The sequence below is a fragment of the Onychostoma macrolepis genome, chromosome 07, assembly GCF_012432095.1.
Source record: "Onychostoma macrolepis isolate SWU-2019 chromosome 07, ASM1243209v1, whole genome shotgun sequence".
Lineage (NCBI taxonomy): Eukaryota > Metazoa > Chordata > Actinopteri > Cypriniformes > Cyprinidae > Onychostoma > Onychostoma macrolepis.
In genome coordinates this window covers 34,390,338-34,406,752 of record NC_081161.1, presented here as the reverse complement: position 1 = coordinate 34,406,752, position 16,415 = coordinate 34,390,338, and the positions used below count along the sequence as shown (strand labels likewise).

Below are 16,415 nucleotides of genomic sequence, written 5' to 3'. Positions count from 1 at the left end.
AAATGTAATGCCTAGATTAGGAACCCAAACTATAATTCTTTAGAGTACAATCCATTTAACAATTTCCTGTAAGTGTGCATCTAGCAACAATATATCCAAATGTAAATCGTGGATTGTTTCAGTATAAAAAACAGCATGGGGAACATCACTATCATGACATAATCATGCCTTCACGACACCAGTGTAAAAAGCACTAATGCTATGGAAATCCATATTAACATGTAATCTATAAACTGTACTAGCACCTGTTTTCATGGTACCAGTACTTATTTTTTAGATACTAGATCTTTTCCATTAAGTACTAGTACTTATTCATTAGGTGCTAGTGCTTATTCTTTAGGTATTAGTGCTTATTCATTAGGTATTAGTGCTTATTCATTAGGTACTAGTGCTTATTCTTTAGGTACTAGTACTTATTCATTAGGTACTAGTGCTTATTCATTAGGTGCTAGTGCTTATTCATTAGGTACTAGTGCTTGTTCATTAGGTACTAGTGCTTATTCATTAGGTACTAGTACTTATTCATTAGGTACTAGTGCTTATTCATTAGGTGCTAGTGTTCATTCTTTAGTTACTAGTGCTTATACTAGTGTTTATTCTTTAGCTACTAGTGCTTATTCTTTAGGTACTAGTGTCTTTTGTAAAGTTACTAGTACTTATTCATCAGATACTAGTTCTTATTTATTAGAAGTACTTATTCCAATAGTGACTAGTATTTAATTATACTCTTCTTGTTAAGAAAAAATAGAACTAGTCCTTATTTTTAATTACTAGTAGACCAGAGATATCCTAAACGTAATAGATACTAGTACTTTTTAAATTCGCATTTCTGCCCAGTGTGGTAATCGTATGTTGAATATTAATGAGCCAGCAACATATAGGAGAGTGATTAGACAGGAAACGGAAACAAGGAGATGGAAACCACATAGAAAACAAACAATCATTTGTACACAAGCACATAGAATTTTTTCGTATTTTTGTCAGTTTTATAAACACTGTAATTTCGTAAACATAGAAGCCTAATAGTAGCCTAATGTGTGTTTTGGTCATTGAGGGACCTCTGGTGGTAGGATGGAGATAAGACACCAATTTTATTATCTGTTATTTTCCTCCTTTTTCCTTCAGTAAAAACAATAAATCATACCAGGGCTGTTAACTTTTTTTTTTTTTTTTGCATATAGCACTGGTGTGAAAGTGAAAGTAACATGTGGTATGGTAACTTGGAATTTGTGCTCTGCATTTAACCCGTCCAAAGTGCACACACATGGAGCAGCCATTTATGCTGCGGCACCCGAGGAGGGTGGAGAGAGCTCTGTACATTCACTCCCCCCACCTACAATTCCTGCCAGACCTGAGACTCAAACCTGTGACCTTTGGGTTACAAGTCTAACTCTCTAACCATTAGGCCATGACTGAAGATATCGCCAAATAAACAGGGAGTGGTAGTTATTCTGTTTTTGATATCATCTTTTCATTTCTGACTAGTAATTATTGCAATAGTGACTAGTATCTATTTAAATATTACAGCACTCATTAGATACTAGAACGTATGTATTAGATACTGATACTAATTCATTAGATACTAGTAACTATTTAAAAGATACTAATAGTTATTCATTAGGTACTAGTACTTATTTATTAGACACTAGTATATTTTGTAATTACTACTAGTAACAATTCTTATCTTACTAGTCAGATCTGCTTTTTTACTCGTCTTATGTTATGACTATAGTCCAAATGGCTACACTAGAGTTCAATTAAAAATGTACTAGTAAAATAAAAAATCTTACTTGTAACATTTCAAATAAGTACTAGTATCTAATAAATGTGTACTAGTATCTATTGAATAGGTACTAGTATCTAATGAATGAGTACTAGTTTCTAATAAATAAGCACTAGTACCAAATGAATAAGTACTAGTATCTAGAAAATGAGTACTAGTACCTAATGGATAAGTAGTATCTAATAATAAGTACTAGTGTCTATTTAATAAGTACTAGTATCTAATGAATGAGTACTAGTGTCTAAAAACGACATACTAGTACCTAAGGAATAACTACAAGTACATAAAAATTAAGTACTAGTCACTAGTGGAATACATACTAGTCAAAACTGAATAGTTGATATCTCAATGACGGATCCCCATAGAAGTCAATGGCAAAAATTTTAAATTTGTTACTAGTAACAATATAATAGTTACTAGTCAGTATTGAAATAAGTACTAGTATCTGATAAATAAGTACTAGTATCTAATGAATAAATACTAGTATCTAATAATTAAGTACTAGTATCTAATGAATAAGTACTAGTACCTAATGAATAAGTACTAGTATTTATTAAGTACTAGTATCTAATGAATAAGTACTAGTAACTTTACAAAAGACACAAGTTCCTAAAGAATAAGCACTAGTAAGTAAAGAATAAGCACTAGTAGTTAATGAATAAGTACTAGTACTTAATGGAAAAGATACTAGTATCTAAAAAATAAGTACTAGTAACGTTAAATTAGATACTAGTGCGGTTTATCGATTAAATGTTAAAACGGCTTGCCATACTAATGCTGGTGTATCAGCCACTAGAGGTCTATCTTGAGCCTTCCTGTTCCATTCTGTTTCCATCAGTTTCCACAGATCACTGTAGTGTGCAGCTTCTGTACTGAGTGCTTCATCTCTCTGGAGTGCTCAAGAGGCGTCTAAAGTGCACATGCTGTTTTTTTTTTTTTTTTGTGAGCTGGGCCATACAGAGCTAAGTCTTATTTTAAACACTCTTGTTAAAAAATATATGAGAGTGCTGATATTTAATTGATGGCTTTCCCAGACTGCGCAAGGTCTTGTAGCACAGCTAGTCATAAAGTGGCAGAGCAACTATCACACCTGTCACAAAACAAAAATCATGAAACATTATCACATCGGCAGTATGAAAACATCTTTAGTTTCCGCATCTATTTTAATAGGTGGATTCACGACCAAAATTTGTTCTAAAAGCGTAGCTAACGTCGTAAGTTATGAAATTGTTTATTAAATGTTTTATATATATATATATATATATATTTTATATATAGTAACGTTCTCGTAAAAAGTGCAAAATTATCAAATAGAATATTACCTTAATTATATATATATACAGTGGGTACGGAAAGTATTCAGACCCCCTTACATTTTTCACTCTTTGTTATATTGCAGCCATTTGCTAAAATCATTTAAGTTCATTTTTTTTCCTCATTAATGTACACACAGCACCCCATATTGACAGAAAAACACAGAATTGTTGACAGATTTATTAAAAAAGAAAAACTGAAATATCACATGGTCCTAAGTATTCAGACCCTTTGCTCAGTATTTAGTAGAAGCACCCTTTTGATCTAATACAGCCATGAGTCTTTTTGGGAAAGATGCAACAAGTTTTTCACACCTGGATTTGGGGATCCTCTCCAGTTCTGTCAGGTTGGATGGTAAACGTTGGTGGACAGCCATTTTTAGGTCTCTCCAGAGATGCTCAATTGGGTTTAAGTCAGGGCTCTGGCTGGGCCATTCAAGAACAGTCACGGAGTTGTTGTGAAGCCACTCCTTCGTTATTTTAGCTGTGTGCTTAGGGTCATTGTCTTGTTGGAAGGTAAACCTTCGGCCCAGTCTGAGGTCCTGAGCACTCTGGAGAAGGTTTTCGTCCAGGATATCCCTGTACTTGGCCGCATTCATCTTTCCCTCGATTGCAACCAGTCGTCCTGTCCCTGCAGCTGAAAAACACCCCCACAGCATGATGCTGCCACCACCATGCTTCACTGTTGGGACTGTATTGGACAAGTGATGAGCAGTGCCTGGTTTTCTCCACACATACCGCTTAGAATTAAGGCCAAAAAGTTCTATCTTGGTCTCATCAGACCAGAGAATCTTATCCAGGTGTTTTTTAGCAAACTCCATGTGGGCTTTCATGTGTCTTGCACTGAGGAGAGGCCTCCGTCGGGCCACTCTGCCATAAAACCTCGACTGGTGGAGGGCTGCAGTGATGGTTGACTTTCTACAACTTTCTCCCATCTCCCGACTGCATCTCTGGAGCTCAGCCACAGTGATCTTTGGGTTCTTCTTTACCTCTCTCACCAAGGCTCTTCTCCCCCGATAGCTCAGTTTGGCCGGACGGCCAGCTCTAGGAAGGGTTCTGGTCGTCCCAAACGTCTTCCATTTAAGGATTATGGAGGCCACTGTGCTCTTAGGAACCTTAAGTGCAGCAGAAATTTTTTTGTAACCTTGGCCAGATCTGTGCCTTGCCACAATTCTGTCTCTGAGATCTTCAGGCAGGTCCTTTGACCTCATGATTCTCATTTGCTCTGACTAGCACTGTGAGCTGTAAGGTCTTATATAGACAGGTGTGTGGCTTTCCTAATCAAGTCCAATCAGTATAATCAAACACAGCTGGACTCAAATGAAGGTGTAGAACCATCTCAAGGATGATCAGAAGAAATGGACAGCACCTGAGTTAAATATATGAGTGTCACAGCAAAGGGTCTGAATACTTAGGACCATGTGATATTTCAGTTTTTCTTTTTTAATAAATCTGCAAAAATGTCAACAATTCTGTGTTTTTCTGTCAATATGGGGTGCTGTGTGTACATTAATGAGGAAAAAAAATTTACTTGAATGATTTTAGCAAATGGCTGCAATATAACAAAGAGTGAAAAATTTAAGGGGGTCTGAATACTTTCCGTACCCACTGTGTGTGTGTGTATATATATATATATATATATATATATATATATATAGGCCTATACGTTACTTTTGAATCTTCTCTGAACATTCTGAAAGAATTTAAATAATTGTAGATGAATATCCAACTAAAATGTTTACGAAAAAAAGAAAAACATTACATGAACAATGTATAAAAAATGTTTTAGTTTGCTACCGTTTTGAAAACATTACTAAAGATTAGATCATTCTGAAAGAAGGTTGAATTAATGTTAGTGTAATAACCTTGCCAGAACATTAGCCAAATTTCCCCGTTAGCTGGGTTGATAAACTGCAGCAAGGTTTCCATGGTTTGCCCTCTCCTCTCAAAAAAATTAATAAAACGCATATGATCCCAACAGGACAAGCATTTTGTGGAAGATATTCAGGGTGAAACTGAGCAACTGAAGCCAAGAAAACTGTCTGCATCACCACAATCCTTTTCCTGTTCTATCCTGTATCAGAGATTAATGAAGCACAAAGAACATTCGTACCATGAAAATGAAAAAGATAAGCTCTAAACACTTCATTGTGCTACGGTGCTCGCTTTGGCTTGAAGACGCGCGCCTTTTCTTGCAGGCCCGCGAAGATAAGTTAGCCGCGTTTGGATTTATCTAAATGGAAAATTAGATCACAGTGCGCCTGAGAAGATGGCACATCCGAACAACGATAATAGGTGCCTGTTATTACCATTATCTGCCTCCAAAACAGTTACAGCCATAATTAAATTAGGGGCATTAATGGTATCTTGCAAACCTGAAAATATGGAAATGGTCCTTTATTTAAAGAAAAAGCTAGATAGATCATTTAAAGCAGAAAAACAGTATGGTTTAGAAGGTAAATGTATTATCTGATCTTTATTTCAATAATTCTTTTAGCAGTGTTGGCAAAACAGAACAGTCTACAGTCTTGCTAGGAACAAAAAATGAGATATGGGAGAGATTGGAAAGAGAGCGAGAGAGCGAGAGAGAGAGCAGGCTGCATACATAAAGTAACAAACTGAATTGAAGATTTGGTACAAGCAGGAGAATAAGACCATATATCCATTATTATACCACAATGTCATGTTTTGACATAAAAAAGACAAGCAAGAGATGCACACTTCGAGAAGCCATATCTTTGGGAAAGGCATGCCACGGAGAGAGGGGTACGTTGAGGATGCTGATTAACTTTGACAGGATAAGAGGTGGAACAAAGCCACCACATGCACCTGCTTTGGCTAAACTGGGGTGGGTGAAGGAAGTGAGAGTTAAGAACTCAGAGTTCACACTGACGGATCCTTGCATAACACAATCTCCAGCTCTGTGCGGAACAGCTTTCCTCCGTCAGACAACGCCATGATGCTCTTCTTTGAGCTAGACAGGTTTTGAGGGTCAACAACCTAAAGAAGGACACACATAGAAGTGTTGTAAGTATTCAGACTACCCATATTTGTTGCCGAAATGCAGAATTAGTGCAGGATTATGTATATAAGTATATCATTTTAAATGTATAATTCAGTATTTAAGTTTTTGAAAGATGTCTCTCTTATGCTGAATTTTTAGCAGCCATTATTTCAGTCATCAGTGTCACATGATCTTTTAAAAATGTTTCTAAAATGCTGATTTGGTGCTCAAGAAACATTTCTCAATTTTATCAGTGTTGAATAAATTTGCTGCTTAATAGTTTTGAGGAAACTTTTTGATGTATAGAAAGTTGATGAAAAGAACAGCATTTATTTGAAATAAAAATCTTCATCTTAAGTATTATTTTTTATTTTTTCAAAGGAATTCATTACCAACTACAAATATAATTTTTTAGGTATCTATAGTCATCATATTTTTATATTTAAAACAATTTCATACAATTATTTCTACAATTGTAGCTTCTGTGACATTTTCTTTTCAACTGTGCAGCATTAAATTGTGTGTAAATACACTTTTCCATAGTATATATATGCAGCTTCAGATGCAGCTTTTGTGCCACAATTTCAATTAAAAGACTTAACAGAATGCTACATTCCCAACTAACATCAAGTTACCATTTTATGTTTTTGGTAGAGGTCTCTCAGCAGTGCATCCAGTTCATGTTCATCAATGTAACCATTTCCATCCTGTTGAGAGGGGGAAAAAAGCAGTTTTACATACATCCTCAATCACAAACATATTAAAAAGACATTTTCTAAGAGTGTATTTAACATCTGACATAACACTTTGGAAAAATAAATCTTTGAAAAAGACATCTCCATAATGTACACATGGTATCTAAAAGGATGCGGCAGTGAATTTGTGGTTGTGCATCATATAGCAGTGCTAAAGTGTTGTTTTTTTGTGTACATGGTCATGTACACAACACGACAAAACAAATGAACAAGGACACAAACTTAATAAATATAACCATCATCTGACCTTATCATAATAGGTGAAGATTGCTTCAAATTCTTCAGCAGATATTTTGATATTCTGATGATGAAAAAGAAAGAGACATTAGTTTATGCTCAAGGCATGTGTGTGTATGTGCGTGTGTGCGCAAAATACAGTGTGTATCGAGGGTTATAGTCTAATATTAATTTGACTTCAGATTTGATTTTGAGCGTTTAAATATTCATAACTGTAAAATAATCCTTCTAATCCTTTGGATTACAACGGAACAGTGCAGCAACATATAGCATCATTGCTACTGTAAAAATAAATAAATAAATCAAATTGAATACTATGCATGCCATTTGTAAACATGCCAATATAATATAATAATGTGATGCATTCATGCCAAATATTGCACATAAAATTTATTTAGAAAATGGCTTTGTGTAATATAGAATTCCAGTAATGACATTAATAATATTCAATTCATATCTCAAAAGCATTGCTTCTTATTCTATGTATTATATAGGTTTACAATTTCTAGTGAGCATTGTATTATTATAATTTAATATTTAGATAATATTTTTTATAATTGCATACTTAAATATAGCACAACATATTTTAGTAAAATGTCTGGCTATAGAATAATACCCTTTTATGAATATATAAAATCTTTTTCATGACTGAAATAGCAAAGGACATCTTGGTCACCTGATCATGCTATGAGACTAAACAGAACATTCTTCCAGTCTTAACCTATTTTCTGTTGATTTGATTTAGAATAAAAGAGAGACTGAACACCCAGTGAATGTGGGGAGACTGGGTCAGATCAGTACATCTCCAGGTTCAAGAATAATCTATGGAGATTGTCATAACTATAGTAGGATTGAAGTAATCCCTATCAACCCATGCTCTGCGGCAGAAATCAGTTACCAATCTGCCATCAAGTTAATACACAGACAATACCTATAAACACACATACAGTACAAACACACTCACAAATAAACCTATGTGCGCAAATACACATTCATCTGTGTTTTCAACATGATTTTAGCACAAAACATGCATCTGATCTGCTTCTCTAAATAAAGAAACTCTTGCCATATTGCAAATCGAATCTATTTTTCTTCAGCTCTGACTTTAAGCTATTGCGATTCTACTGTAACTGCAAACAATTGCCAGCTTCTAGTATATCACAGTTTTCAAAACTTAAACTGAATTGAACTGAAAGACACTATTGGTTTCTGCTTTATAGCTGAATTCAATTTGTTCATAATTCATGAATTTTGCAGCATTGACTCTATTATTGAACTGAATTGAATCAACATTGAACTGACTCAAGCTGAATAAAGACAAGAGCTGCTTAATGTTGAATTGAAATTGCTTCGTAATTAATTAATTATTCACAGTTATTGAACTAAACTAAACCAACCAATTTGCCTCATTTTAGAAGTGTACATCATGACTTGGTTACTTTCCTGTTTAATACTGTGAAGCTGCTTTCAAACAATCTCTTGTATAAAGTGCTAAAAAATAAAGGTGAACTCTGTTTTACACAGTATTATTGTAAAGCACATTCTGTCTATATACACACCATGTTTTTTTTTTTTGTTTTTTTGCTACATTGATCAACAGAGAGTGTACTGACATTTGTTCCTCACTGGTCAATTTGTAGTATTAGTATTTGCACTCTTGTTTTTCATAGACTCTACATAACTAATCAAACAAAAAAAACTTTGCATTCCCTGGGAATGACATACATAATCAGTTCATACATTCCCTGGATCAAACCCATGATCTGATTCTTGCTCTCTTCTGTTCTGAGCTGCAGGAATACTTTACTTGTACTCTGCACAATGGCAATAAATTTGAATTGAATCTAACATTATGAACACTGCTTGATCTTACCTGAAACTTCAGCAGAAAATTCTCTTGTACAGGAAGCAGTCTGAAGACATAAAATATCATTTCATAAAATATTGTATTAATATGCATTCACTTCAACTCGCACAGAGGCCTTCTCACCTAGCCATCTCAGACAATCCCAGTTTCCCATCACCATTCAGGTCAAACATTTTAAGCTGCAGAAAAAAGCACAAATTAGTGAAAAGTGAAAGTGAAAGTGAAGTGACATACGGCCAAGTATGGTGACCCATACTCAGAATTCGTGCTCTGCATTTAACCCATCCAACGTGCACACACACAGCAGTGAACACACACACACACCTGGAGCAGTGGTGTACATTCACTCCCCCCACCTACAATTCCTGGCGGCCTGAGACACAAACTTACAACCTTTGGATTACAAGTCCGACTCTCTAACCATTAAGCCACTCAATTAAAGAGTGGCTGTGTATGTGTGTGTTTGTATGTGAAATGTGTGTGTCTACTCACTATGGTCTGTGTATAGTCATTCAGTTTCTTGTCATCGTAATGTCTGTTTGCTTTCTTCAGCAGATCTGAGAGAAAGCCCTGGGGAAAAGAAGTGATTTTATTTAGTAATGGATCTATAATAGCTATAGGAAGTTTTGTGTGACCTATCGAGTTATACCTTCAGTTCATTGGCTTCAATGTATCCGCTACGGTCAGTATCATATTTTCTCCATGCCTGAAAAATGAAACAATAGCTTTAAGACACCTCCACAATTCCCACACGTATATATATATATATATACAGATCCTGTGCCCTGCAAAAGTGAAACAGACAGGGTTTCAATCAAAATTGTTCTGATTTGTATGTGATTATGTCATCTTGATGAATTTAATTTAGTATTTGGAATTACTGGTGAGCTGATCTAAAGTGAAGGAAAACCTGCCATGATTTACTAGGATGTGTGTGTTATTGCACTGTAAAAAAAATTCTGTAAAATTTACAGTAAAAAACCGGCAGCTCTGGTTTCTGGAATTCTACCGTAAAATATACGGTAGCAACGTTTTAGGTTTTACGGTTTTACGGTTTTAACTTAAATTTACAGTTAAATACTGTAATTTCATTAACTGATATAATGTTAATATACCAACCTATTGAAGTACTGAAATCTGTTTTGTACCTTTGAAATACACTGATAACCACCAAATGCAGGTGGTGATGAGAAAGTCACATGATGAACCAAAGCCCATCACAAGCAGATTTTAAATAATAACATATATAGAAGGTGCACAGTGTCATTCACACAAACACTAAACACCATCATGGTGAGACTCATTAAACTGAAATATGCAATAAACATTAATTTAACAACATTAGATGTAACATACAACCCTAACAAACATAACTGATAAGAAAAAACTAAGAAGAAACCTAGTTATTTCAAAGAAAAAACATCAAATTCAAACAAAATTTGAAATGCAATGCAGGGAATTCTGGGAACGTCAATTTACTGTTTTCCCCTGTAAATTTTACATTCTTTTTCACTTCCAAAAGAAGGTATTTCACCGTAAAATTGTCTGAAATGTCTATTACAGTTTTTCACCGTATATATTAGGGGAACTTACCGTTAACCATTTAACAGGTTTTTACCGTAGCTTTTTCACAGTTTTTTACCGTTTAAATCACTGTCATTTTTTACAGTGTGTGTGCATTATTGTATAGCATGTGTGTGTGTTTTCTTCTTGTGTAATGCTAGCAAAACACCTCCATCATGTCCACACTTCTGAACAGTCTCTCTTCTTCTACAACTCAGATGTTCAAAAGAATGAACATGTTTGTATTATTTACAAAATCACCATGTTGTACAAATGAACCTCCATTAACCCAGTTACTCACACTTTATGTATTGCAGGCCATTCATAATGGATAACCTACTGCAAATAGCATTTTCTAGCTTTCCCTCTGTGTTTCTTTCACTCAGATGCACACAAAGGCACTTCAGCTATTGAAAAATATTTCATTTTCACAATACGTTGTTAATAATTGTTATTAATCATGTCAGTCAAATTACTGATATGCACAGAGAGTTGACAGTCGATATCAATTCAAATAAGATACGGCAAAAAAATTATCACTGTTACATACTGCCATAAACTCTGCACTGGATCCCACAAACTGTCTGAAGCATAATAGAAAATTCTCCTCTGTGGGCAGGATCTGGGCCAGCTGAAAAAGATAAAGACAGAAAGAATTATTGTCATCATCAATGTTGTAAAAATACTGTTAAAAACAAAATAAATAATGTGGTACTTCTCATTTAATTAAATATTTATCTATCTTATAATAAAAAATTAAATGTTGCATTTTATATAGATATATTATATAATATAAAGTGAATAAAATATATGAATAATCTAAACATTAAATATACTGAAAACTAAATATGTTTTCTTTTCGTAACCATTACATTTAGACTCATTCTGTAATTCCACTGAAAGGGATTTCAGCACCATGGACAGCCGCACAGTGGAGCACAAAGCTCTTATCCAAAGCATCCCTTTTTGCTACACAATCGACCAAGTGCTGCTGTCTGAGTTGATGCCTGTGTATAAAGCCTATCTGCCTGGCTTAAGAGGAGAGAGTCTGCAAGGGCTGGACAGCGATGAGAGACCATTTCATGCTCTTGGTTATCTTTTCCGGCCCCAACAGAGGAGCTCATCATTGCTGAACTGCTGAAGGGACACTAAACCGTACCAAAGCGAAAAGTTGTAAAAGCTCTGAAACCATCTGTCTACGTCAAGTTCCACCTCTGAGTGCTTTGACACACAAACCTGGGCCTGGAGAATCACCTTCTGTCCATGTAGCAAAAAATACTTTTTAAGCCTTACAATCGATCTGATATTTTTTTTAATGTTTTGGGAAAAAGTCTCTTATGCTTACCAAGGCTGCATCAAAAATACAGTAAAAACTGTAATATAATAGTATTACAGTTTAAAATAACTGTTTTCTATTTTAATTTATTTTAAAATGTAATTCATTCATGTGATGGCAAAGCTGAATTTTCAGCAGCCATTACTCCAGTTTTCAGTGTCACATGATCCTTCAGAAATCATCCTAATATGCTGATTTAATTTCTCAAAAAAAAACAGTTGTGCTGAAAAAGATTTTGTAGTGAATAGAAGTGAAATGTAGTGAAAACAGAAATCTTTTGCACCATTATAAATGTCTTTACCTATCTTCTACTATCTTTGATTTATTTTGTTTGTGCATTTACTGCATTTCAGTACAATAAATTTGCTTCCTGTAAAAAGCAAACATCTCTATTCTGATGATTTCTGTTCCTCTGCTAACAGATACTAAAATCAAATGATTCTTGTTCATATCAGTAAGAATGAAAAACCTACTTTTAAAGATAATGTTATATCTTTCTGACAAAGTCGAGCAGAAAACCCTAAAAAGCTGAAAAGCAGAAGATGACAGATATGACAATCCCAACATGGCTAATCTGCGGTACCAGCTTAGATTCACACGCTGCACACAGAAGAACAGATCATTGACTCATACGAGCCTTGAAAAAGTGGTCTGAATGAGCTTCTGACATCCTGCCTGCTTTCAAAATAAAGCAGCATGTTTGTGATTTTGTACTAGACTGAAAACTGTGAAAATTTGTGTGAAGTGGGATTGAAAAACAGTGAACATCCAAATTTTGGTGAGTTATTCTATGTACCACAACCAGGAGGATTTTCTTCATAGTCATTTACAATTTCTAATACAGTGAGATTTGTGCGATGCAGATGATTTGTATATTCTGCATTAACTGCATGATCTCCAACTAAGTAAGCTTTAATCTGCTGTGTGGAAAGGCTCCTTTCATCTTTTCAAAACCATTTTACCTCTGCTAAGCCATATGGGACTTATAAAACAGGTCAAGGGAAAGAGATGTGCCACCACTAACAACATTCAAAAGCAACATACCAGTCAAAAAAAGGTAATAGCTTCATAACCAAAGCAGGTTGACATTAATTGGAGGAAGGAAGGAGTTCATATGTTCATGTGGCCTCTATGACTGGATTAGTGAGGGTTTCTTCCAGCATAAATCATTTTATCCATACATTCGTGCCGTCATCATGATGGACATCCCCACCATCCTCTCCCTCCCTCTTCATCCATCTCTCCCTCCACTCATTCCTCTAACCGCCCCCCCGCCCTTCATCATTCCATCATCTCCTCGATAGATGCCACCTTCTGCCCTCTCCTTCAAGCCCTAATCTGTCCTCATTGTCCATGAATCTCAGGTTCTGCAGAATGTTCTCTCTCCAGAGCTTCAAACCATTGCTGTGGTTGTAGTCCAGCAGTGAAAATGGGTGAAATTTACCTCTGACATCTCAATCTTCCCATCACCGTTCTCATCAAATTTTTGCATAAACTCTTTCATCCTGTCTTTGAATGAGGAATTTGAAGGATCCTGAAAACCAACCAAACATGTCTGACATGAAAAACAGCACAGTTAAAAACAATTAGTTTTCAAATAGCTAGTTCAACAGAAGTGTCCCTTTATGTATTTAAAATATTTAAAACCAGAAACTGCATTGACATTAGAAAATAGCAGCCAGATGGTATCTGCTCAGATGGCATGTGCATTAAGCTAGATTAGACTAGACATCTCGTTCTGTAGTTCTTATGTGACATTCAGATCACCACTTATCATGTACAGCTGCAGCTGATGTTTTTAACATCATTAACGAGCATACACAATACTGTATATGACTCACCACACTTTTCCTAGCTAGCTCGAGCTCACGAATGAAATGTTCCAGTTCCTTCCCTTCAATGCAGCCATTTCCTAGAAAAAAAGAAGAACTTAAATTCATTTATTAAATTACGAGTTTACACTGAACATCTGAAGACACACAGATGCGGCTCAACTCACATTCTCTAATGCAACTTGACAATCAGTCTCCCTATATTAATGAAATGAGGATCTAATACTAGTTCTTGTCTTGATGATTTAAACTGCTGAAGGACAAAATGCAGATTATAGATAAATCAATGAGCTACAAAGGAATTTTATTTTTTTATCCATGTATTCCTCAGAAACAATGCCTGGCTTATGCTGGGGAAAATATTGGATCTTATACACAGCTCTTTTTTTAATTATTTAGTTAATTTGAACCTTTATTAATATTGATAATGGTTGTTAAAGAATAACTGATGCCGATGTTTCAGTGTTTTCAATCTTAGGCTAAAAACTAACCTAAGATTGTTTGGTTGTCTTGGGTTTGGGTGTGGGTCTCCCATCCTTGCCAGGCTGATCTGTTTGCTGGTTATAAAGAGTTCTGGACACTTTCTTTAACTGGTCAGGCAGAAAGCCCATCTTAAACCAGCTAAGTCCAGAAAACTAGCTTTGGTTGACTGTAACAACTTTTGATGGACATATGACATTCCCATATGCTATATGTCATTTCCAAACCTAAACCAGATGGTTTGCTGGTCTTAGCTGGCCACTTAGCATTCAGGAGGCCAGGTTGGGAGACCAGTTAATCCATCTGAAAGCTGGGAGACCAGCTTGACCAAAGGAAGACCAAAGTGGGAGGCCAGCTAAAACTATTTAAGACCAGCTTAAACCAACTGAGAACAGCAAACCATTTTAGGCTGGTTTACAACATTTTTTTCTAGCAGGACCGGCTCTCAAACCCCCGCCCATAACTTTTCATCTTCATGGTCTCTCAAACGCTGACACATAAATCAATTGCAAGGAAAGATTCCATTCCAGGGCGAAATCAATAATGCCAACAATGCCCGTGAGGCAAAATTTACTGAGCTGAGAAAACGCGTGCCTAACGCTGACAGAAGTTAACAGGGCGATAGCAGGCAATCATCCCACTGGCGCTTTTTCAATTTCCTTGAATAATTCAAGAATACGCTTGTGCGTGTAAAACTGCATTGCACATTGCCTGAGGATTCCACTTGCGTTAGCGTCCCGCTAGATCACTGTTGCCAGATCCCGCAAAACAAGCAACTAGTTCAAAACGAGCAGAAGCGTTACCTTACGGGGCAAGCGAAATATGAAACGGAATTCTGCAAATAAGAATTCTCACCTTTCAAAACAATCCCAAACTACGATTGTCCATCATATTCAAAAAGAGACTTTATGAAAAACAAGATTATAAAAGCTAACGTGGCAACAGCCAAGCTGCTCACTGAGCCTATGCATTCACTTTTTCATTTTTAAACGTGTAACTCAATGAACCTAAAACATGCAAAAATAAAAACATTATACAATATCATGTCGTAAATGCTTTTATCACTCAAAACAGATCAGAAATTAAACGAGTAAAATAACAATAATAATAATATTCCATGCATCTCTTTAAAAAAAGTTTAATTTTTGACAAGAATACAGCAGATACAGTAGGCTACTTCTCTAGCACTATATGAAGTGTTGGAACACAGAGTGACTCTTCTAAACATATTTTACATAGTAAATAAGGTTATTGCTTAGATATATATTTTTTTAATTAAAATTAAACTTTCGTATTTTATCATAAAATATACAGAATATATTTAATTAAAGTTGAATTAATTGTAGACTTAAATCAAATGTAATACAAAAATCACTTGGGATAAGTAATAGCCTCCGATGCAGGACTAAACTAAGAATGCTTTTCGTCCCGGGACGTTGCACTCACCGTCAGCATCGAATTTATTCCAGATGTCGAGAAACTGGGAAGCAGTGAGTTCCGCCAGGTGCAAATGAATGGGCTCTGGTGCTTTATTCGCCATATCTATCGTTTTTCTCTCCCCTCTTTTTTTTCAAAGAAACAAGTGTCCTGTCTTTGAAGCACTCCTCTACCCCTATGTGAGTCACTGCAAGTAGCCTGACAGAGACGCCAGTTTTTAACCCCCTCCGTAACTGCTGAAGTCTGCAGTTCATGCACTCACCAATAGGCGGCATCATATAGTGCGTTTAAAAGCAGCTTCAGCAGGCGAGTTCATTTAGATCCGTAGCCTACTCTAGGAGCATCACACCAGGATTATGGAAATTAATTCAAATGTTCACAAATCCTATGAGCTTCTACGCTTCTACGAGGAGAAAATAGTATCAAAGTTTCCTAAAGCATATTGACACTGGCCAACAATGACTGGATGTCTGAATGTCGTTTAGAAAAAGATATGGAAAGCTTTAGTTATAAAATTTTTAATCAGTCAGTTTATGTAAATGCTAATATCCACATTTGTCTCTGTACTCTTTAAAAGTACTTTAAAATACATCAGTATTATGCTTGCCCAAAGCAGATATAGATAGATGGATAGATATATAGATAGATAGATAAACTCCTTTATGTCTATAACTTAAGCTCCTGAATATGTCAGATAAAACTGGTTTAGGAGCATTACAATAATGTTAGTGTGTTTTATGAATCTATAGGGGCTGCGGGATTTTCATTTCCTGCCCACCATCCCCCCTTTTTCAACATCTTAACCAAT

At 35.5% G+C, this 16,415-nt stretch overlaps 1 protein-coding gene across 1 annotated transcript; it reads right to left on the bottom strand.

The window, feature by feature from the left end:
• Positions 1 to 5,551: 5,551 nt before the first annotated feature.
• On the bottom strand, positions 5,552 to 15,827 carry calb2b (calbindin 2b). The gene is made up of 11 exons (XM_058782560.1): positions 15,617 to 15,827; positions 13,700 to 13,770; positions 13,303 to 13,392; positions 11,073 to 11,153; positions 9,609 to 9,665; positions 9,452 to 9,529; positions 9,083 to 9,138; positions 8,966 to 9,005; positions 7,103 to 7,156; positions 6,736 to 6,807; positions 5,552 to 6,096 (listed from the first exon to the last, which is right to left on the bottom strand). Exons 1-11 carry the CDS (start codon positions 15,708 to 15,710, stop codon positions 5,980 to 5,982), a joined length of 810 nt encoding a protein of 269 aa, XP_058638543.1. The 5' UTR covers positions 15,711 to 15,827; the 3' UTR covers positions 5,552 to 5,979.
• Positions 15,828 to 16,415: the final 588 nt, after the last annotated feature.